Source organism: Leuresthes tenuis, unplaced genomic scaffold, assembly GCF_036924035.1.
Source record: "Leuresthes tenuis unplaced genomic scaffold, fLeuTen1.0.hap1 SCAF_21, whole genome shotgun sequence".
Lineage (NCBI taxonomy): Eukaryota > Metazoa > Chordata > Actinopteri > Atheriniformes > Atherinopsidae > Leuresthes > Leuresthes tenuis.
In genome coordinates this window covers 6,613,649-6,637,891 of record NW_027325375.1, presented here as the reverse complement: position 1 = coordinate 6,637,891, position 24,243 = coordinate 6,613,649, and the positions used below count along the sequence as shown (strand labels likewise).

Below are 24,243 nucleotides of genomic sequence, written 5' to 3'. Positions count from 1 at the left end.
GTAGCCTAAACTCCACGACATCCAACCAGCAGCAAATATTCAGTCTCTGACACTTGAAAAAACTAAAAGCAGAGAATATTGACATTTCTTTATTTAAAAAGTGCAAAGTTGAAGTCGATTATTAACATATTTGGTCATTAATCATGTAATTTATTCATCAATATTTTACATTTTCACTATGTTCACATTTGAATTACTTTATTTGTCCATTATATATCAACCAGATTTGCATGTTTTAGTATTTATCTTAGATTAATAAGCATATATTATACTTATATTAATAAGTTTCCCTATTTTCCTTTTTTTTTTTTTTTCATTTTCTTACTCTTCTTATTGAATTTTAAAAAATGCCCCTTTGTGATCTTTAGCCTTTGAATCAGGATTTATGAAATTTTCTGTCAGGAAAATAATTTATAATTGGTAAATGAAGGTAAGGTATGTATTCAACTTATTCAAGCAGTAGCTCAAGTTATCTAAAGCCAAATGCAACCTGGAAAGTCTTTCAGGCTGTGCACTGTGAGGTTAATGTGCAAAAATGTGGCTGCAAGCTACATTTAACATGCATGATGTCTACTCTAATTAATAAATAGGAAATTGAAATTTTACTTGAATTAGGATTTTTTATTTCAGGAAAAGTCCTAAAATTTTTTTGTTATTAATTGCGATGATTGGATTACGAGAAAACACGTGAATTTTAAAAGTCGATGTTAAAACATTTTTCTTTAGAAAATTTAGAAAAATGCAAATAAACTCTATCAGTGCTGTGGCACTTTTAGATGTCTACAATCTTATTACGAGAAGTTAATATTGTTGTATATAACAGTTTAATATTGGTTTCACTGTTAAATGATTAAATGACCCATTCATGCAACGCTTGCTTTACAGTAAATTTAGTTCCTTCTTTGCACAGCTCTACCATAACCTGCAAAGTTATATTTTTCTTTTTTTTTGTAAAGTGGTAGATGTTTTTGTAAACACTTCTTAAACGTCATGCTTCCATATAAATGGACAAATTTCATCTTCCATAAACAGTATCGTACAAACATCATCAGAACATGGCTCCTACACCTAAAGCCGAGTGCAACTTGTTCCGATTCCTGCAACAACGCTAGTAAATAAGATGAATAAAAAGATGCACATGCTGGGATTGAGTAACCCGAGTTATTTTATCAGTTTTCTGTCTGATCCCTCACAGTAAATTCCTGCCTGCTGTGTTGGCTCTGCTTGATAGCAGCAGGGTCACACGTGTGGTCAAGGTTCAGACACTTGTTCACATTATGCATGTGTAAATGTTGGACTCACATGCACAATGAGCGTGGCACTGCTTAAAGACTTTCTCACGAGACAGATGAATTTACTACAGTTCCTTTGGCTACATCTGGATAATATCATTCTAAGCCACGTGACAAGTGAAGTTTGTAATCTTTTCAATCCATCATGCTCCTTAGTGTTTGTCTGATTAATTTTGAGGATTAGTGATAAATCCCTACATGTGTAATAAACTGCAGCAGTGACTGAGACCGTGATCATCCTCCAGACCAATGAAACCCCATGTTCTCCTGATAAGGAAGTAAAGCAACGTTTGCTTTTAGCTCATGCCCATACACTATCTAGGATCAGGCTGATGATGTACATATATCTGTTGTCTACTATTAAAAAAACAACTAATTTTTCTTGGAGGTAGGAGCCAAATACAAATAATGCAGCTTTGTAGTGTGATGTGGCCACTTAGAATATCCTCTCCCTGTCAAAAAGCCAGTCAGTAACTTCAGGTTTTTCTTTTCTTAACATATTTGCTGCTTTTCTGTCTATTCCCTTTATTCCTGTGGAAGCAGTGAGTTCCATCCTTACTGCTTCCATTGGAATTCAGAGGGTATAGTAGCAGCCAGGTGGTGCTAATCAAATGCACTTGAGTAACTGATCATCAGCAGGTGATAATGTCAAGGAGGAAAGACTTCAGCAATGATCTTAGAGAAGCAATTATTGCTGCCCATCAATCTGGGAAGGGTAACAAGGCATTTCCAAACTATTTGGTGTCCATCATTCTGCAGAGAGAACTATTATTCATGTGCAGAAAACATTGAAGACAGATGTCAGTCTTCCAAGGAATGGACGTCACACAGCATATCATCATCAGCACAAATACCTCATACCTCATAACTGTCAAGCACGGTGGTGGAGGGCTGATGATTTGGGATTGTTTTGCAGCCACAGGACCTGGACACCTTGCAGTCCACCATGAACCCCTCTGTATACCAACGTATTTTAGAGCCATATGTGCGGCCATCTGTCTGACAGCTAAAGCTTGGCTTAACTTGGGTCATGCAACAGGACAACAATCCCATGGCAGCAAATCTGCAACAAAACGTCCGAAAGAAAATAAAAAAGGAATCAAAATGTTGTAATGACTCACTGAAATGCTGTTGGACCTCAAGAGAGCTGCACACGAACGAATGCCAGAAAAATGTAACTGGATTAAAAGATAAATAAATACTGATAATAAATAAATACTGAAATAAAGGCTGATAATATCATATAGAAAATTATTGCCTCAAGTTATTGCTGCCAAAGGTGGTTTTACAAGCTGTTGAATCATGGGATTGACTATTTTACATTGTTTCTGAAATTTGTCTTTGTATTTTTGTAATTTTATTCATACCATTGTGTTGCCCACTGTTACTCCTGTACCGCCTCCTACCTATTGAAAGAATGCTAACACAGGAGTTGACTGCCTCATTTATTTATTTATTTTTTTGCCCAAACAGAAGCAAAACTGAGGATCAGTCCACATCCCGAAGGCCTCAGTAATGTTCTCCACTGTAATAAGAAGCAAAGACACTCTACAAAACATTCAGTGCAACGGTCATATTCAGAACCCCGACAGGATCGAGTGTCGCAGGAACACCATTCCACCAGCACAGACTCTGACTGCTAAACACCTGGAGGAATACCTGCCCAGACCCCGGCGAGTATCAATCTGTCACACACCCAACACCTACAAGGTACAGCATTTGATATGTCACTGCGAGTGTTGGATGGCTGTGCTGTGTGTTACGGCAAAATTTGTGTTTTGCCATGGCATAGGCTTAAGTCATTACAAGATTTCCAACAGTTTCTCAAAAAACAAGCGATAACTAAAAACCTCTAAAAAAAATTAAAAAAAAAAAAAAAAAAAAAAAAAAACCCAAACAAACAATGACCACAAACAGGAAAGTTTTTTTTTTTTATGGACCCAAAGGTGAAAATGGTGCAGATCATGCACTCCTAATGTGAATTAATTGAAAGTTTTGCCATTTATGCGCCCTGCAGCTGCTGTTTCTGTGACTTTGATATCTTGAGAATGCTTTATGTTCGTAAAATTGTGTTGTTGTGTTGTTGCCATTTGAAATATAGCTGCAGAAATGAGACACACTCAGTATTTGGCGAAGTGGGTCATACAGAAAGAGGTTAAAGAATTCGTATCAACGAATCCTGTTAAAGGCTAATCACTGTTGCTAAAGAAAATAAAAATAAAATGGTAAACTAAAAAAATAGTCCCCAACTCAGCATGTCCTTAGTGGTTTTAGTGAAATTTACCCCAACAATATTCAATAGTTCATATGCACAGGACTATTTCAGATGTGGAATATACACATTTTTGGACAACAAGGAGGTCTTTTGCAAAGAAGAATAGATGATGTCAGGTTTAACTGCAAAAGCAATACTCTTCAGTGGGATTGTTTAATAACTGAGTTTAAAAACACTTGGCCGTGAGAAAACTTTATAATGTCCCAGTTGTCTGATAAACAACATGCTAGAATCCATCTCGGCTCGCTTCTTTTTATTGTTTAACCTGTGCATTAGAAGCTGAAATTAGGAATCCAGTTTCTCATTGAAATAATTATTTGATTCCAAGATTAGAAGATTAATTGTCATTGACCCAACAGTTGGTTTGCTGTTATGTGACCATTGACACAGTTTTTGGTTTGAACAATTTTGTTCCATTGAATCAACATAATTTGAAAGGCACTTTGCAGCTATTTAAACACAATGACTCTTCAGTCATCACTGGAGGGAGCAGTTGTGCAAAAGAAAAGGCTCTGCAATGCATAGTGTATGCATTCAACATGACTCAACTCGATGATCTGGTGGACTTGTACTTAACTAAAAACTCCTACACACCAAAAACATCGCTGCCTGGATGTATTTGGTGTGTAAGATCTGTTTTCTCGAGATCTTTCCAAAATGAGACATCCAAAGCTACACAATATGAGTGTTATTTTTAAAAGATTAAAAAAAAACAGAAGTTTGAACTAAAGTTGAGAAAACAAAGGTTAGGTTAGGGTTAGACTTGGAGGTTGGAGCATTTTGGTTCAGAACTTGCAGACAAGGGTTTACTTTAAGTCTTCGTACAGATCAACTCTCTGTTATTGCACTAACAATTTCTTTCTAACAAAAGCTTTCGACATTGCTTGCCCCAGCGAACAGAGAATAATTTATTTGGCCGATCACCCTAAAGCTTTGTATCCTCTGAGTCAGTATTAATACACAACATTTCTGTACATCATGACTCATCTATTAGTTTATAAACAACAGTCTCCTACCTTTATGACAGCAATGCAACTGCTTGACTAATAGGCGATTATTTTAGGTTGTAAAGTATAGATGTTCTCAAGAATTTAGGAGCTAACGAGGAAGCTTGGGAACTAAGCTTTGTCTTGTCATTTCAGGCTGCCGCTAAATCTGCTGTTGCCTCCATGATGATCACAAAAAGAGCTCCTCTGATTAACAACATGAACATCAACATCTCATCACTCCCACCATCTCAGGAGACAACTCCATCCCACAGTCCCTGCAGCCAGTTCCCACAAGCCCTCACCTTGACTAGTCAAGAGCCTCCCCAACAGCCCACTATCCAACCAACTCCCCTGCAACCAGTAGAAGAGACCAAGAAACCTCACCGTTCACATCGCAACAGACACCTCAAGCGTTTCAACTCTCGATGGCAATCAAGGAGTTCCTCTGGCAGTTGCAATATTTCAGTCTCTGCAATCGAAAAGCTACATGGTGCAAAGAGCCACAAAAAGCGCTGTAAACTGCTGGGTGATGAGCCCTCATTACATTTTGTGAGCAGCAATCAGCGGCAGCGTTATGTCACCAAGGATGGCAAGTGCAGGGTCAATCTGGGACCTATTGAAGACAAGAGCCGCTTTATTTCAGACATTTTCACCACATTAGTGGACCTCAGATATCGCTGGTTCCTCCTTGTCTTCAGTATGTGCTACATTCTCACATGGGTGGCCTTCGGGTTAATCTATTTCTTTGGTGCTTGGTTGCGTGATGATATTTCACATGTTCATGACTCTCAATGGCAGGCTTGCTTCCAAAATGTAGATGGTTTCCTTTCAGCCCTGCTGCTGTCACTGGAGAGCCAGAGGACTATTGGGTATGGCTCTAGGATGGTGACAGCTAATTGCCCTGAGGGCTCACTGATCCTCATGGTCCAATCCATCCTTGGCTCCATTATTGATGCCCTAATGGTGGGCTGTATGTTTGTTAAAATCTCCCGGCCACAGCAGAGAGCCCAAACACTAATCTTCAGCAAGCACTGCGTCATTTGTGAGCGTGATGAGAAGTTGTGCTTGCTCTTCCGGATTGGTGATCTGAGAGAAAGTCACATGGTGGATGCTAAGATCCGAGCCAAGCTGATCAAGTCCAGGCAGACCAAGGAAGGCGAGTTCATCCCGCTGGAGCAGTCAGAAATCAATCTGGGGTACGACACTGGGGGGGACAGGCTGCTCCTGGTGGAGCCGCAGACCATCACCCATGTCATCAATGAAAGCAGCCCCTTCTGGGAGGTGGGGGCAGAGCAATTAAAAAGGGAGACATTTGAGATTATTGTCATCCTGGAGGGCATCGTGGAAGCATCAGGTTTGTTGAATCATGTCTTGAAGATTGAGTGGTTGACAAGTTAAAAAACAACTGTTAGGCCTTCCTGCTGTGCGTGGATGCTGCTTCAAGGTTTCCCAATACAAACATGGCAACAATATAAACTGGAGCAAATCTTACTGATATTTGACGTTTACTGTTTTTTTTTTATATCATAAAGCAACAAAAACTTTGTTGAAACCAAAAAAGTTTGGTTGTCAGCTTAGAGCTATCACACAATGTTTCTGACATTTGTTTGCAAAACTATATCAGTAATATTGTGCTACGTCCTATTTCATTTATCATTTAATGGTGGCAACTTGTCCTGCAGCTTAAGGTGCAAGTTGTCTTTAGGATCTCACACTGTACTGCCAATGGTGGTGGTGTCAAAAGACAACAGCCAGGCATTTTTTGTCTTTTGTCTTTGTTGATAAAGAACCTTAAATGAGGGCTTCTGTACTTTTTTTAATCAACGCTGCTTAAAGTCTCATAGTGCCCTTGAAAAAGATTGTTTTCTTCTTCATTAGAAACATTGGTTTAGTGTGGTTTCAAGAAATGGGCAGATAAATGTGTAATTTCACGTAAACCTCCTCAGGTTATTCAAAATTCAGCATTATCCAAGCACAATCTATTCTTTTCTGTTTTCTTTTCTGCCAAACCCATGTGATTCCTTGTTGTGCTGCAGGTATGACGTGCCAGGCGAGGACATCCTACACGGAGGATGAGCTCCTGTGGGGCCACCGGTTTGAGTCGTGCATTTCGTTGGATTTGGGGGCGTTTCGCGTGGACTACAGTGCATTTGACAAAACGTTTGAAGTCCAGATGTCCCCGCACAGCGCAAAAGACCGAAGCACTGTAAAAGACCAAGAAGCTCTACTTTAGAAAATGAGAACAAGTCTGTTTTACGGAAGCGGAGAATGGCTGTTTTATTGTGTGCCATCTTGAAATGACGAATATGCAAGAAAATAGAAAAATCTTTTTTTTTTCTTTTACAAATTTCTTTTACAGAAAATCATTCTTACAGCATCAAGTGGATTATAAACTACAAACCCCTGTCTGTATATTAATATGAGACAAATTACTTAAAGTAATTGTGAATTTTTGACAACTATAGTCGAGAAAATATATCTCAGGGTACTTATCATTTTATGTTGTTCTGTAGTATGTGAAAAAATTGTTGCTGATTATATCTAGTATAATATTACATATTTACAGTATGTGTTAAAATAAGAATAGTTCATGTTTGAATCCGTTTTAATATGCTGAATAAAAATAAATACAATGCTTGAAATGTATGTGTAATCTGTTAGTAATTCTAATCAGCATTGTACCATCAACAAAGTAAAAGAAAGAATGTCCATCATAGAATAGATTGTCCCTGGTGAATAGATCAGCTATAAAACAAAAGTCAGATGCAATAATGTACTACTACTGTGACAAATAAGCAAAATTGCCTATGCTTATAAGCAAATAAGCAAAATGAAGGGAAATCTACCGAAGTCAATATGAAAAGGACCAAAATGAGACAAAAAGGAGGGAAAAAAGATAATTGGATTTAACACAAAATTGAAACAAAAAAATGTTGACCACATTCACACCAAAGCAACCAAAAGAAACTATAATAATCTCAATGATAGGCATAGTAATGTAAAGTTTCTTAACTATACACTCTGGGAGTTGCCTAGATATTGTTTTATGGATGTTGAGTAGCGTTCCTTTTACAGGGCACATTGTTTCATCATGCGTCCATGGTGTAAGTGCGCAACAAACTTTTTGCTGCTGTTTTATTAGCTGGCTTATATTTTAGCCGAAGTTGTCACTGACGTTCCATGCATATGTCGAATTTAGTGAAATCTGTCAATAATGTCTGTGCTCGGTAGTTGGCGCTGATTCACCAAAATTGAGATATGTAACCCCAAACTCCAAAGAAGAAGAAGAAATTTCAGAAGAGCAGCATGATGGGATATGAGAGTCCTCCGGCGGCGCGTTGCCGCCATGTCACCTAGAGAGAAACATTTAGTGCTTCTTTCTGCTTTAGGCTTAGTAACTCTCGCTTTTTATTATATTCCCACTTTTCTTTACGCGACTTTAATTCTTGCAGGTTGTTGTTTTGCTTGTTACTATCACAGCGGAGAACCTCTTCCCGCCAGGTTAGGCCCGAATCCGCGGGGTGGGCTTAACGTCCCAGGCGTGCTCAGGCGCTGGTTGTGGGGTTGGGGGGCTACCGGCGAGTCGGTGGTCGCACGGGGGAAAACGAGGAGCAGCAGCAACAGAGCTGAACTCCGAGAGACAGAGGGACACTTTAGACAAAGACCAAGTGAAACCGGGATATATCGAAGGGAAGCTCTGACGAGCGATTCGTTTCTTTTCAGCCCCCGGGATTTTCTCATGGGGAGTTACATCGGAAAACCCGAAGGTCCGTCAGCCAACTCTGGGAGGCCCAGAGTCGGAAGAAATCCCCGAGAGCAACTGCGAGAAAAACTGTGTAGACCAAACAATGCCGTCTATACGCCAAACAGGAGGCTTTCATTCACTGGGTACGTTCACAAGGTTAAATCGCGCTGTTTGAGCGTCTGCAACTCAGGTCTGTGAGAGGCGGCTGAGTTGTTGTCATTCAAAAGATTCAAGTGTCTTGGCGGGTTTTAATCATTGACCCTTGAGCCTTCAGACGTATCTTAAACGGCAGACACGATGGAATTGCTCTTATTGATAAACCTCAGTAGAACTGAACAGGGAAAGAAAGTGTCATAGGTGGAGAGATCTGCAATATAACAGTGAAGTTGTCAACTGTTCATTGTTAGGGAATGAATGTTTTATGATTTGTCTATACTCAATTGTAGAAATGAAAGACCGCATGCCTTAACTTGAGCTAGAGTGAAAAAAAACTATGGGCCATCCCTGAGCCTCATGTTTACTGAGTCACACATGCATAGTGTCTGCTGTTTAGAAATGATAGATATATGAACAAAAATTCAGGAAACATATTCATGTTATCTATTTTCAATGGTCCACTACTCCAGGAAAGAATAGTTTCTTTTAAACATTCACATTCTCATGTATAGTTTGTGTGCGTAATCAGTTAGTTTATTTGTGTGAGATGGTGAATGGCAGCTGGACAAGCTCACACAAAAATGTACAGATGAGATCTTGGATAACTTTTTTTTTTGGACCTGATGAGCTAAACATACCACATCATTGGCTTTGGTCTCATTTAAAAGCAGTTTTTCTTTCAACTAATAGTACATTTCAGCTTCAGAGCAGAGGCTTTTGATGAAGAGAGCAAAGTTGAATGGTGCAAAGTGTGCCTTTTTAAATATGCTTGAATAGTAAAGGTTTTCTCCCTCCTTGAAGATGACATCTGTGTGATCACAAAAATATGACAGCAATAAAAATAAATAAATTATATAAAAAAAAAGATTAAGGACAGAGCTCTCAAATGAGGCTCCAAGAAGGGGAGGATGTGGTATGTTAAGTGTGTTGTATAATAACTATGTGTATGTTCTTACTCTTGCATCACATTGCTTTGATTCCCTGCAGGGAGCCACTGGGCACAGTGGGACGGTTTCACATCACCCCACAGCGCCATTACCCCCTGCAGCAGCCGGGCGTCTCGTCACTGGGAGTCCTGCCTCCTGTCAGGTGGGACGGCTTCAGAAAGAAGAACATCCTGAGCCCTCGTAATTCCCCGGCTGCCCTCAGCCCGGTCACAGTGAAGATCGCCAGGCCTGACCACAGCAGCCCCAGGTCTCTGCAGATAGTGTGCTTCACATTACTCTGTCCTATTTGCAAATGAATTTCAACCAGCCGACAGTTTTAGCTTTGATTAAGCCAGTAATGCAGCATTTATTAACGCAATGTTAATAGAGCTCTTGAGATGCAACAAGTAATTCTTTATGGATCTACATTGCATTCAGAAGTGTTTCTAATACTGTGTTCACAGCTTGGAGGCATTGTGATTTGAACTCTGTGATTTTGCTTTATTGTTCATAGTATGGATCATCTGAGTTGTGCAGGGCTCAGTAGGGCCCCCGAAGACCCCTGCTCCAGAGAGAGCGTCCTCAAGGTGTTGAAGGAAAGCCGCAAGAGAGAAGTTGAGGATGAGGACAGAAGCTTCACAACTGAGCAGAAAAGCAAGAGAAGGTACCAGACTGAAATGCTCTGAACATCGTCACATGAAGGCTTTTATCATTATTTATGAAAAAGAAAAAAATGTCAACCCGAATTTTGTTGCAGAAAAGTCAGACAGAACTTCTAACTCTCATACTACATACCCTTTTTCTTGTGCTGTTAAAAAATAATTCTAATGATTGTCAATGATTTATTGAGTTGAATTCTCAAGGAGGGACCCATTACCACACTTTTCTCTAAGCGGTGACTCGAGGTGGACATAAACACATTGCATGAAGACTGTTCTGAAGCTCAAATATAGTTTTCGGGTAACATCACTCTAAGAGATGGCCAAGAACAAAATTGATTAGGTGTGCTATTAAATCCATCTTCGTTTCCTAGGCGTAATGACAGCGGTGGAAGTGCGCACTCTGCTTTTGAGCCTCTTCTGCCCAATGGAACACCGTCACAGCTGGTCCCTAAGTGAGTGGTTACTTTATGAAGCAGTATCACTATCAGATGAAGACAGTAGTGCTGGACAAAGCGTTGTGCTGCTGTTTAGGTGGAGGCTGAAATGCTTTCCCGTCTGTTCCCCAGACCAGGAACTTTGAAAAGAGGCATGACCTCGGTGGCAGAGGATCACATCATGAAGAGGTCCCGTACCTCCTCCATCAGCTCTGGCACTGTGGTCCACTCCCCCAGAGGAACCCCCGGCACCCGGAGAAATGCCATCCAAAGCTCCTACAGCTCTTCAATGGGCCTCAGCCAAGTATGTTATATACTGTATTAATGCTGCATGTCTGCAGAGATGAACTGGAGTTGTGAAGCTTTTATATCCACCTTTAAATTTACAGTGGAAGAAACCATCAGCACCCAGCTCTCCTCTGTCCAGTCCTGGATCGTCTCGCTCTCAGACTCCAGAGGGAGCCTCCAAAAGACTCAGGTCTGTCTCTGTTAGCTAAAAGTCATCCACAAAAAAATCCAAAATTAGAGTTTATAACTTGGGATTTTATCAACAGAGAGGATGACGCACAGTCTCCCAGCTCAGCATCCTCAGTGAGGTCAGATCAGACAGCGTCTGACAAGGGTCCTGTTACATGTAAGTCCCATTTTCCTCCACAGGATTTCTGTACAGCTAATATCAAGCTTCTCTGTTCTCGTCAAATAGTCTGTATTGGTGTAGAACTGTATCTGTCCAGCACATTGGATCAATGCATCTTTAACATGACTGCAGATTTGTTTCACTAACCTTGAAAAGGACAGATCTGACATGGCTTTAGATTAAATGTCCATTATATGTTGATGTTGCAGCAAAACTGACTCCAGCCCCAAAGGTCGCAGTCACTATGTCAACAGACTCAACTGGTAGTGGTGGGAAGAGAAAACGGAAGATCCAGCTGGTGTCCAGCCACCGAGATGATCACATATCTCTGGTTTGTGCAACATTCCCAGACTTTACGAGAAACCCTTGTTAGTGTACTTGCACTTTGCAGTGATGTAGATTTCTCTGTCTTACCGCTGGTGCTTGTGGACTTTCAGCCCCCACCTCCTGAACTGGGATACACGGTCACTGCGAAAGATCTAGATGAAGAGAAAAAGGCTGGCATCAGTAAGATCCAGAAAGTCCTGGAGACGCCTGGTGAGTAAAATCAGCCACAGTTTGTTTTGCACTTTAATGAGACACTGTTGACCTCCACAAACGGTTAAATTCTCAAACTTCCATGAAGGTGTTTTTTTTTTTTTTGTTGTTGTTTTAGCCTTCAGATTTTTTTTAACCTCTTAAATAATCTTTAAAAAAATTTTAGCTCCAGAACCAGAGAAGTCTGTCTCTCCTCCAGCCTCCACCTCCACCTCCACTCAGGCTGTCTTGTCTACCAGCTCGACCAGCACCACCACCCTGAGCAGCCTTTTGGCAGCTCCCCTGCCCACAGCATCCAGCTCTGCCATCCCAGTTATTAATCTTGATCCCAGCCCAGGCGGTAGTATCAGTACAGGACCTGCAGCCTCTAACCCACTGCTGGAGGCTTTGAAGATGAAGACTAGTGCCTCTGCTAGCTCCACATCTGCTGCCAGTACAACCACAGGTAGGATTACTGAACTGAGGGTGTTCATAAAGGTTTTCTACGTATAGCGACAATAAAGGAATGTTTATCAATATTGTATACCTGTTCTGTAACACTGAAGTTAATTTCATAAACCTTAAATCTACCTTTTCCCATTTATATCATACTTTTCTGATATAATTTTTGCTCTGTGTCTCACTGTGTCTGTAGTGTCTGTGTCTACCACACCTGTACAAGGCAGCAGCTTAAACCTGAAGCTATCGACTACAGCCCAACTCCCCCCTGCCTCCCAGTCTCAGGCCTCCTCTGCTGTTGTGGGGCAACCCTCTGCCTTCACTCAGGTGCTGGGTCAGGTCTCCAAGGCTCCCACCAGTACCCCTGCAGCACCTGTAACGGGACCAACGCTGTTTGGTCTGTCCACACCGATCAGCACCCCTTCTGCTTCTTCAACCTCTACCCCAGCCACTGTTTCTGCTGCCCCTACCAGTGGCTCTCAGTCAGTCAGTAGTACTAACCCACTGCTGGCTGCAGGGTTCAAGCCCATCTTTCCTGCTACAACCACCACATCCTCAGCGACACCATCTTCACAAAGCGGACCTCCTGTCCAAAATTTCAAGCCCATCTTTGGAGATGCTCCAGCTGCTGCAGCCTTTGTGCAGCCCTCTTCCATCACCACCACCTCTGCAGCCTCTACACTTCCAGCGAGTACTACATCCTCATTATTTGGTGCATCAACAAGCAGTACCACAGTTGCCCCAAATGCTTTTTCTGGCTTTAACAACAACACCCCTGCCAGCGCAAGCTCCACAGGCTCTATCACCACAACAAAATCACTCTTTGGAAACTGGCCCACCCCATCCACAACAAGTAGCAGCTCTGCTTCAGTGCAGCCTCCTAATACAGGTAGCACGTTTCCATTTGGGGCTGCAGCCACCACCACTACAGCAGCACCATCTGGTGCCCCTGCTGCTGCCTCGGCCGCCGCTGCTACCACCACCATCACCAACCAAGGCACCTTTGCGTTTGGTGTCACACAGCCAAACCCTCAGGCTGCCAACCAGAAGGTGTTTAACTTTGGCCAGACAGCACCCAGCCAGAACACAACCACTGCTTCATTTGGAGGCTTTGCTATGGCCAACACAGCTTCCACTGCTGCTGCTGCTGCTGCCACCAGCACCACCACCCAGTCCACTTTCACCTTTGGAAAGCCAGCAACGCAGTCAACCTTCGGCTCTTCGGCAGCACAGCCGAAGCCATTCACCTTTGGAGGCAGTGATGCATCATCTGCGCCTCCCTCTAACCCCGCCCCTGCCCCTTTCACTTTTGGGGCTGCAGCTGTTACCACAGCAACCACCTTTGGAACCCCAGCTAAACCAGCTTTTGGATCCAGCTCCACTGGTTTTGCTTTTGGTGCCAGCCCAGCTCCTTCAGCTGCACCCTCAGCTGCACCCAGCTTTGGTGCAGCAACCCAGACTCAGAGCTCCTCCTCAACCACATTCGCATTTGGCGGTTCTGCTCCGCAGCCGGCTCCCTCCGGTCCTGCTCAGACTGCACCCACCGGGTTTAACTTTGGTGCCAGTATGCCTTGCCCACAGTTTGGAACCCCTGTTTCCAATAATTCTGCAACACAGATGGGAAGCTTCAACTTTGGGGCTGCTGCTACAGACAAACCAGCTTTTGGTGAGCAATAAAGAAAGCTTGTGTTTTATTTGTGTTTCAAACCTAAAAAGAAGTGGTCTGAATCTGACGTCAACACACTTTTGTCTTTAATAATTATTCAACAATGGGTTTGACATTTGTAGATGAGCAGTATCCAAACAATCATTGGGTCAGAATCATTCTGTTCACAGGCTGTTGCAGCAGTGCACTCTGGTAGACCATTCAGTCAATATCTTTTTCTATTTGACTTCGGTATGACACAAAACTGGCAACTCGGTGAACTTGTCTTGATGATGGTCTCCTACATTTTATTAGAAATGTGAGAGTTCTCATCTTTTTTTATTGGAAAAACTTAACGGCAATAATTAAAAATGTTACAGTTTAAGAACAGCCTACATGTGTATTTGTTGAATTAAGTGAATGTTCTTTTGGTCAAATTCATTTGTGTGCTGTTTTCTCTGCAGGGACGTCTACTCCATCGTTTGGCCAGAGTGCTGCTCCAGGTCCAATTCCCTTTGGAAGTCCTGGAACTCCAGTTCAAGGCTTCAGCGCTGTTCCATTTGGTGAGTCAATAATAGTCTGTCTTTGGCCAACAGTTCCCAGAACTTAGCCCAAGGCTTTTGCTTCTCGTGATCCTGCTGGCTGGTCACAGAGCAGCCTACAAAGCAGGCAGTGTTCTTCAGCTGTATTAATACAAAATCTGTTAATATTGCGGAGCTCTCTTTATTAACTCGACCAACACATCTCACAGTGCATCCTCGTCTTCTCAGCTGATTTAAGTTAGCTTACCAACCGTAATGACTATACCTGCAGTGCAGCATAAATTCCAACATATTTTAAGAGCTGTGTAGATATGAAAGGTGAGATAATTGAGACAGAAGGGTGGAAAGGTTGATGACAGGACCTACAAACGAACTGGTTATTGGAAGAGGTTCCTGGAGTTGAAATATAGCTAATGGTGGTGATGATGACAGGGTTATCCTGAACAATCACAATAGCTGAAAGTTGATTAACAGATGAAGAGCTGCAGAGCGTCTCGTGTCTTTCTTTTTTTTCTTTTCTTTTTCCGCCTGTCTTTTTTTTCTTTTCCTGTTTCTGTACTCGTATATCAATCGAGCCAATGTCTGAATGAGTTGGATGCGTGCAGATAGCTGAGAAAGTTTGCTTCTGCTACAGATCTGTAATTCTGATTGGGAAAACAAATTATAGGTACTTTATTGATGTACAATTCTGTTTAAATATTGTGTCACAGCCAAGTGCCTCTGGCCAAGATTTTGTTCAGTTGTTAGTGGGGTGTATCAAACTAAAGTGGCACTGCATAAGCACAATTGACACCGGCATGTGGACATAAATCTGTAAAGAAAGATGGCTGCGTTGTACTTAGCTGAGATCATGGCATTAAACGTGACATTCTACAAAGTTAAACGCACCTCACCTGGAGCTCCACCTGCTGTGAATGGAGTTAAATTATGCTGACGGTTTTTGTGGACACTGGGTTAACTCAGGTGTAATTCCAGCAAAACTCCTCACAAAATAGACTCTGGCATAGCTTACAGGTTCACTATCCCGTGTGATCATCGCCGCAGTGCTCTGCAGACGTGATGTTAAGCCCAAATCTGATCAATTTATAGTCTTTCATAACATTTACATGAATATCTGAGCTTTAATTAAATGAGATGCAGAAGGAAAGGTTGTAGTAGTACTTAACACGTTTTATTTTATTTACAGGGTCTCCTGCAACTCCCTCCTTCTCTATCGGCGCTGGATCAAAACCGTCTGGAGCTCGCCAGAGGCTACAGGCACGGAGGCAACACAACAGGAAGAAGTAACCTGCTGCACGTGCCCAACACCACCTTCAGAGGACTCCAGCTGGGGCTAACCTGCAAACATTGCTCCCTTTTAAGCCGACATCTCCCAATCAGGCCTCCACCATGTCCTCTGATTCCCCCCCATCTGCCATTGGGTTGTGCTAGCCCCGAGCATTGTGCTTGCAGATGAGTTAGAAAGAGCACAACAGCTTGCTGAGATCATGCTGTCTGGAAGACTACATGCAGAATGTAGCAGCGGAGAGAAACAACCCATAACGATGTACTATACTTGAAGAGGAAGGAAAGACATTTCAATAGTTTGATTCTGAACAAAAGCAAATCCAAAGTTTTTTTTTTCCTTTTACAGTATGTGGACTCTGATTGGTTTGTCTTAAAGAGAAAGCTGAGTCGGGCAGAGACAGAGCCTCGGCTCAGACATTTATTTTTTTACGGGATGCGTTCAGTGGTTTGTATGTTAATGAACGTTTGAGTACATTCTCTAAGTCTGAATGGAGGGAATGCACAGCTGATTCAGATGAGGTACACCACGCCGCAGTGGAAATGTAAAGTTCTGAGATGTTTGCATTTAAATTATTTTTTTAATTGGCTCTCTGACCCTGGAAATGACAGATGTGTTTCTGCACCTGAAGGGCGACCTAGTAAATGTCTTAATGTAGTATGTGTTTTTGTTTCATATTGTTTGTCATTGCAAGCATTCCCAGAGTCCTCCTGTGGATGGCCTTTTTTTAGATAGTGATTGCCAACACTGATGTAAGTTGCGGGTTTGTTTGTGATTCGGATGACTACTTTAGACTTGTGCTCACAAACCAAAGCCAACTGTTCAACTTTATGCCTGTGATAAGAATCTGTGATCTTTTATTTCATCTTAAAATCCTGAGATGTGTGTGTTTGTGCCAGACTACCTCTCTTTTTCTCCCAGGCACTGAAGCCTTTGGCAGTTTCTCAAAAAGTAACTGATTTTACAGAATAGCTTAGATTGGATCTTTAACTACTGTTGATGCAAATGTATGGTAGTAAATATTGAGTTTTTAAATATCTGCACAACAGCACATTGACCCCTGCTTCAGAAAAATCTGTTACAGTAGATTACACCTCACAGCGGGTTGATTAAAGTTACGATCTGGTCACTTGAAACCCTTTTCTGCTTTGTAATGACTGAAAAGTTCAGTGATGCAGGGAGTTCCCTGCATTTTAATGTCTTACATGCACCATCATTTGAGGTGATGAAACTTTCGTTAAGCAAACATGACAGTAAAATAGTTGTCAGCTGTTTAAGTAAAAATTAATTGTTCTTAGTAATCATTGTCGAAAATGAGCAACATCGGTTTTGAATTAATGAAACCTAAATTTCAGATGTGGAAGTTACAAATCGACATTAAACTCCTCACGGTCTTGTTCTGCTTTTCTGCCCTGACATCATGTTACCAGATCGACTGAAGTGGCCCTACAGTTTAGTTTAACTCTTTCCAACTCATTATATATTGACGTTACTGGTATACTCTTTTTGTAGTTGTAGTTTCCATAAAAGTTTGAATGCTGTGTAAAATGTAAATAAAAACAGGTTTAAATTATTTGCAAATCCTTCAAAATTCTATATTTATTTGAATATGGTACAAAGGCAATACACTGGATACCGAACTGACATTTTCATATTTATGTATTATGTGTGTGTATCATTCCAAAAAAAAAAAGGCAAAACGACTGCTCTCCAGTGCGTTAGGTGGCGCTGAAGACTGTTGTGGTGGTTTATGCTGCATTCACTGAATGTCGGCGGAAAGAGAGAAATGTGGTGTTCGTGTATTAGCAAATTAGTTACTCAGACTTGTTATATTTTCCTCAAGACCTCTTTGTAGCATTGCATGTCTATGAGGGACGGATCTAAGAATATTGTATTTCTAAACATTGTTGAAATATCCTTCCAAACGTTACCACTGAATTTAAATTGTATTGAACTGTCATCAGTGGCACACATGCGACCATTCTGTAAATTTTTATATTTTTTTCAGAAAATAATTTAGTAGTCGGGAGGTTTTTTTTCACTTACATTTACGTAATTGCGGCTTAAACTAGATTATTAGAACGCGGCACTAAAGGAAGACAATTTGGACGCATGCGCAGTGCCCTTTCAATGAAGGCTAGCTATTAGCGTTTGCAAAAATACGTGGCAGAAAGCTTTCGACATGGAGTTAGCTGCTCTTGTTGCCTTGACATTATTGTTGGGTGCACTGGTTATTCTGGTTGCATTGGCGGTGGGCAGGCGGAAAGAAGAAATAAGAGAGGAAACAGAGCAGACAGCAGAGTGTACAGGTAAGTGTCGTACCAGCTCATGTAATTGTAGCTAGCTACTGAGGCGGTGATCGTCGACAGGCGGCGACTCACCAACGCAGTCAACGTCAGCGGTCCCTTGCACAAACCCAGTCATTCATTCAATCATTCATTCGGTGTGTACAATAGGTGCGTCGTGTCAGCCATATTCATTGCTAACCATAAAAAAACTGATAGAATAAACCAGAAAGTAAAGTAACTTTTGAGTGACTGTCACATGTCGCTGTCCAATCGGTAAATGTGATGTTGACGGACCAATGGGATCATGGCTTTCTGCGGAGTAACTGGATCTCTTCATTGATGACAAAGTTCAAACAGGTATCAGTGTAACGCAACGTGAGATCACTGCAATGCTTAGATCATACAGGTTAGAAACCAAGTCAGCTTTGCAGATGCTTCATGAACAAATTGTTCTCTAAATTTCCTGTGGTCTTAGTGTTCTCCCCAGATCTGACTGAAGTAATAAAACAGCGAAGCTATCCTTTATTAACCCTCTAAAAAGATAAATATATAATGCTGTTTTAAGCAGAAGCGTGTGCAGTTACTGAAGACGTATATCCTGCTGCATGGCTGGGAAAAAGTTTCAGAATGGCAGTCACAGAAAAGGAATTGGACTTCTGTGTCTTGTGACAGAATCATGATCAGTATTCATATCTAACCATTCTATCACAAGAAGGATGGGTTATTGAAATTAGATCTGCCTTTTTCTTTGACTGACCTGAGAGTGAAAAGCAGCTACAGTTAGCCGCTCCTTACAGGGACCTTTGACCTTTAGTTTGATACTGTAACAGTGGGTTGGGTCTGTTGTTCGTGATGTGGAGCTGCAACCTGGAAATGTGTGTCACTGCTTGATCCATCGGCCACTGTGTCCCCTCTCTGTCAGAGCTCTTCTGCGATAATGATAAACGCCTCATTCGAGGAGTTTTAGCGGGCTTCTGCATTCATAAAATTGATCCTCAGTACTTCTGTTTGTCTTTCAGCCGAAGCCAGTGTTTTGAAGGGCCCTGCATCCAAGAAGCAGAAGCAGGAGAAGCAGCGCAACCGTAAGGACAAACCTGCACAGCACAGCTTCAGCCATCCACTGCTGGCAGCCTCACTGAAGGTGAACTGGAAACATTATCAATCAAAAACACAGAGATGGAAAGAGCTTGTTGTTTATGCATATCTTTGTTCACTATCTCTGTTTAGTCTATGTACACTAATATAAAGCCTTTTACAATCTATTAGTTTTTTCTTTACTGCTACAACTAATAACAAAACTAATAATAATCCAACTCTGTAGATACTTTGTGGATGTTTCTCAGTGTTATTGTTGAGCATGTGTTTATATGTGCTCTCATGCTTTTCAGGGCCACAGTGGGAATGTGACGTGTTTTGATTTCAGCAGTAACGGGAAGTACCTGGCATCCTGCGCTGACGACCGCACCGTCCGGATTTGGAGCACCAAAGACTTCCTGGAGCGGGAACATAAATGTCTGAGAGCTAATGTGGAGCTGGATCACGCCACGCTGGTCCGCTTCAGCCCAGACTCCAGGTCTGTCCCTCTCACCCACATAAAGCAGTCCCTGTCTGTCTTTGAAGTAACTGCATCCATCGACACAATCAGTGTGACACACACCTGCTGTATGTACTGTAACATAAACCCTTAAACCACACCCCTCAGATCAAAGAAAGACGAGTGAAGATTCGTTTGTCTAAATCAGAGGTCTCAAAGTCCAAAATGTTCAATTTATAGTGATATTTTATCAGAAAGTTTGCTTGTTACATTACTTAAGTTTAATTTCACCTGCAGGGCTTTTATCACCTGGCTGGCCAATGGAGATACTATTCGAATATTCAAAATGATCAAGAAGGATGACGGCACCTTTAACTTTAAAGCTGCCTCGGAGGATTTCCCACAGAAACACAAGGCCGCTATACTCAACATCGGCATTGCAGAGACGGGTACAGACCACGTTAGAATACCTGACCAGACTGAACTGTGCCCATAGCTAAAATGTGTTTAGTGTATTATAGAGCATTTTCATATGTAACTGATAATGATTTGGTACAAGTTTGCACTTTCTCCTTAGACTGATCCCAGCTGACAGTGTCATTGTATGATGAAATGTCTTTGGAATTCTTTAGATACTGGAAAGATATCTAAAGATATTTTGTCATCAGTTTTAGACTGAATTTTGTTTCTTCTTTGCAGGAAAGTTTATAATGAGTGCCTCCACAGACACTAGCATCCTCATTTGGGACCTGAAGGGAGAGCTGCTGGCCTCCATCAACACTAATCAAATGACTAATTCTTATGCTGCAATCTCCCCTTGTGGAAGGTCAGTCCTACTCCTCCCTCACTTCAGACTTTACATTTGAAGAATTTGATAGTCGTGTTCCAGCCCTCATTTCTTTATATTCTTTTAAAGGGGTTTTAGTCAGTAGTTTTCCAGGCTGGCTGCTTTTTCACTCATTTTCAGTCCAGTCCTTGACTGTTTTCAGAGGAATTTTTTTATTTTTTATTAAGTCGAATAACAGCGACCAATGTATCATTCGAGCATTAAAAAAGTGAAACCTAAGAACCAACATTAAATTGTACCTTTAGGCACTTTGTGCTAGCAGCCTAAATGTATAATTTGATCCTATTTAGGTTGTTTCTCAGAAAAAACAAAACATAACAGTTTGACAGACTGGATACTATTTTTGCACCAACAAGGTGATTCTTAAAGAGCAATTGGCTGAAAACTTGGCATATCTCAGCATGGTGTGCAGTGTGTCCTTAAAACATTTAAGGAAACTGGACAAGTGGAGGACAAAAGAAGAAGTGTCAGGTCTAGAATACTATCTACAGCCGATAAGTATCTGAAAGTCAAGAAACAGGGAAAAAATCCAGCAAAGACCTGACAAAGGATCTGAGAGATGCATCTGGATCTTCAGTTGATCCAGCTACTGTTGGCCCAAGCTTCATCAGGAAGGGTGGCTGTCAAGAAGCCATTCTTAAGGAAGGGAAACAGGGAGAAAAGGCTGAGCTATGCCAAGTGACACAAGAAGTGGACTGAAAATCAGTGGCAACAGGTCTTATGGAGGGATGAATCCCCCCCCAGAGCCCAGACCTCAACATTACTGAAGCAGTGTGGGATCATCTGACAGAGAACAGAACAAAAGGCAGCCGACATCCATTGATTATGTACTATATTTCTATTCTTATTAGGACATGTCTATAAATTGCAGCTCATATTTTTCTGTTTTCTTGTAAATATGTTTTTTTCAGCTTTAGAATAAGATTTGGTTTAATGTAGCCTATTTATTTATTCCACCAAGAAATAAATATGACAACAAAATTATGCTCCATGACGTAGTAGTAGACATGTATTTGTAGCCTCAGTACTTTATGATACTGTTGCCAGCTGTGAAGGCAGTCAGGTTTTTACAAGCTGCAACTGAACTGTTCCAACCACAGCATGTCTGAGGCCCTTTTCGTGTCTAATTATGTGTCCTGCGTGTCTCTGCACTCAGGTTTGTAGCTTCCTGTGGCTTCACTCCTGATGTGAAGGTGTGGGAGGTTTGCTTTGGGAAAGGAGGAGAGTTCAAAGAGGTGGCACGAGCGTTTGACTTGAAGGGCCACTCTGCAGGAGTTCACGCATTTGCCTTTTCCAATGATTCTCACAGGTAATTTCAGCTTTCTGCTGACAGTACAGAGCTGAAGACATGGCTCTTGTTGCTTTGAGTTTAAAGGAAGGCTTGTGTAAGTTTGTCAATACAAGACTGACCCAACCAACAACTGTAAATTATGTGATGTGTCCAGTGGTTACCAAGCAACCTCACAGTAAAGAGAACTCCAGAGAGTTAATGCTCCAGCCCAACACATAAACATCTCCTTGAACCAGATATCCTCTATTTATACCTTTGTCTTTTGCACATATATTCATGAATTTAGCGCGAGAATAATAAATGATTTCTTTCTCTTATTGATCAGAATGGTCACTGTCTCCAAAGACGGGACATGGAAGCTGTGGAACACAGATGTGGAGTATAAAAAGCAGCAGGATCCCTACCTCCTGAAGACAGTTCCCTGTGCCTCATCAGAGGGCAGCCGGGTGGCCTTGTCTCCGGACGGGCGGGTAGTGGCCATCAGTGACGGCTGTAATGTGGCCATGTACGACGCGGCTAGCGGAAAGCTGGAGGAGGAGCTGCGTGGTGTCCACAGCGAGGAGATCAATGACCTTAGATTTGACGTTAATGGCCGCTTCTTGGCGTGCAGCGGCGACAAGGCAATCCGAGTGTTTCACAACGCGCCGGGCTACCGGGCAGCGATCAGAGACATGCAGAACATGCTGAAAAAGGCCCAGAATGAGGCCATGAAGCAGAGACTGCAGCAGCAGATCAGTGAGGCTCAGAGCGCCCTGGACACTGTGCTCGCCGCTCCCGTCGACTGAATGATCCCACACACTGTGATTGTGACGGTGTCTGATACAGACTGCTCTTCTTCTCTTTCAGTATCAGCCGTCCTTCTGCCTCAAAATCATCCGGCCGGGAAATTTTGAAATTTGCATGCAGTTTTAATAAAGAATATCTTTTTATGGAAACATTAAATGCTTTGTGTCCATTGCTGTCTTATGTGTCTTATTTGTTTTAAAATTCTGTTGAAAGTGGCTCACATTACTGCAATGAACACATTAATCACAGCATTTCTTCACAGGAGAAATGCGCAGATGTAGATAATAAAGAAGATACCTAAATTCTATTTAGCTGCTTCCATTTAAAGTCTTAATTCTGTACAGTGTGTGCTGACAGACCACTAGTATCTACTGCAGTTTCCATAGAAACAAGTCCACATGGTCAAACACCAGGCTGATTAACATTGACACTGTGACTCCAGTGTGGACACCATCATATTTCAAGACATTAGAGTAAAAAAAAAAACCTCAGTGCCACACATGCTGGGAGAAAAATAAAGGACAGAAACCCCTGTTAGCTGTCCTTCTGGTATCATAAGATTTATCTTCAAAATTCTGCTAGAATTGTAGCTGCAGAGTTCAGAGTCCTCTCCTCGAAAGGTCAAACAGCGATTGAAAATATCTGTAATCTTCTGACCTGAATTTGTTAGGAACAGAAGCAGATATTTAATAGAATGTAATTGTGTTGGGGTTTTTTTAGGGTGGGTGCTATCATTTTCTTTACCTGATTTCATATAATCTTTTTTTTTTTTTTTTTACTTTTACGTTACAATTGACATTATGTTGACTCTCAAAATGCCCTCTCCTGTCTTTGTTATGTCTCTGAAAAATCAATAAACAAATGTTTAAAGAAAAAAAAAGAATTGACACATTCTGCTCAATTACTCTCAGTCCGTGAAGTTGAGCTTACTTTTAAAATCTTTTGACAACGCTACCCTGTTAGATCCCTTTTGCCAACATATAGTTATGGCATTGATGTAAACTGTGCTTTTTGGTTTCCCAGACTGAGACTGAATACATACACAAACTGGCAGGATACACTTACATTTATTTTGACAACATGATATGTAATTTTGCCAGTTTCAACCAAGCTTTAGCTGTCAGACAGATGGCCTCACATCTGACTCTAGAATACTTTGATATACAGAGGAGTTCATGATAGACTCAATGACTGCAAGGTGTCCAGGTCCTGTGGCTGCAGAACAAGCCCAAATCATCATCCCTCCACCACCGTGCTTGACAGCTGGTATGAGGTGTTTGTGCTGATATGCTGTGTTTGTTTTTTTCCAATCGTGCTGCTGTGCATTATGACCGAACATCTCCACTTTGGTCTGGTCTGTCCAAATGACTTTGTTTCAGAAATCTTGTGGTTTGTTCAGATGTAACTTTGCAAACCTAAGCTGTGCTGCCGTGTTCTTTTTAGAGAGAAGAGGCTTTCTTCTGCAACCCTTCCAAACAAGCCATACTTGTTCAGTCTTTTTCTAATTTTACTGTCATGAACTTTAACATTTAACATGCTAACTGAGGCCTGTAGAGTCTGAGATGTAGCTTTCTGACCTTTGGTGAACTTGTACAGGTTCGCTCCTGGGAAGTCTAATTTGAATGTTTTCATCCTGTGAATCCTTTTCACTCTAAAAACTTCAGCTTTTATTGAGGTGTTCACACTTGCTGATGATTAGTTTATCTTTCCTTTTTATGAATAAGGACAATGTAACATGTCATGTGTTGTTCTCATTCTGAGGCTGTATTTACCTCATTCTAAGACCTGGTAGGGACCAGATCATTTTCTATAACGTCCTGATACGTCAAATCTTAGATTTTTCAAAAACGGATCTTATTTCCTTTGTTAAAGAAAGAGATTAAAATTGCATGTTAAGACAGCTGCCATATGCAATAAACAGAAGGTCACTTTTA

At 41.5% G+C, this 24,243-nt stretch overlaps 3 protein-coding genes across 3 annotated transcripts; all 3 read left to right on the top strand.

Annotated features, from left to right (window-relative positions):
* Positions 1-2,807: 2,807 nt before the first annotated feature.
* LOC140279626 (G protein-activated inward rectifier potassium channel 3-like) lies at positions 2,808-6,896 on the top strand. Its single transcript, XM_072374780.1, has 3 exons — positions 2,808-3,002; positions 4,710-5,910; positions 6,593-6,896. Exons 1-3 carry the CDS (start codon positions 2,808-2,810, stop codon positions 6,787-6,789), a joined length of 1,593 nt encoding a protein of 530 aa, XP_072230881.1. The 3' UTR covers positions 6,790-6,896.
* A 944-nt stretch (positions 6,897-7,840) lies between these two features.
* pom121 (POM121 transmembrane nucleoporin) lies at positions 7,841-17,136 on the top strand. The gene is made up of 13 exons (XM_072374525.1): positions 7,841-8,444; positions 9,445-9,651; positions 9,898-10,047; positions 10,417-10,497; positions 10,612-10,783; positions 10,869-10,957; positions 11,034-11,113; positions 11,326-11,447; positions 11,554-11,653; positions 11,820-12,098; positions 12,288-13,757; positions 14,201-14,299; positions 15,465-17,136. Exons 1-13 carry the CDS (start codon positions 7,873-7,875, stop codon positions 15,563-15,565), a joined length of 3,522 nt encoding a protein of 1,173 aa, XP_072230626.1. The 5' UTR covers positions 7,841-7,872; the 3' UTR covers positions 15,566-17,136.
* A 532-nt stretch (positions 17,137-17,668) lies between these two features.
* On the top strand, positions 17,669-22,478 carry tbl2 (transducin beta like 2). Its single transcript, XM_072374527.1, has 7 exons — positions 17,669-17,872; positions 18,871-18,992; positions 19,240-19,424; positions 19,683-19,834; positions 20,085-20,211; positions 21,389-21,541; positions 21,849-22,478. The coding sequence occupies exons 1-7, from the start codon at positions 17,746-17,748 to the stop codon at positions 22,306-22,308; spliced, it is 1,326 nt and encodes a 441-aa protein (XP_072230628.1). The 5' UTR covers positions 17,669-17,745; the 3' UTR covers positions 22,309-22,478.
* Positions 22,479-24,243: the final 1,765 nt, after the last annotated feature.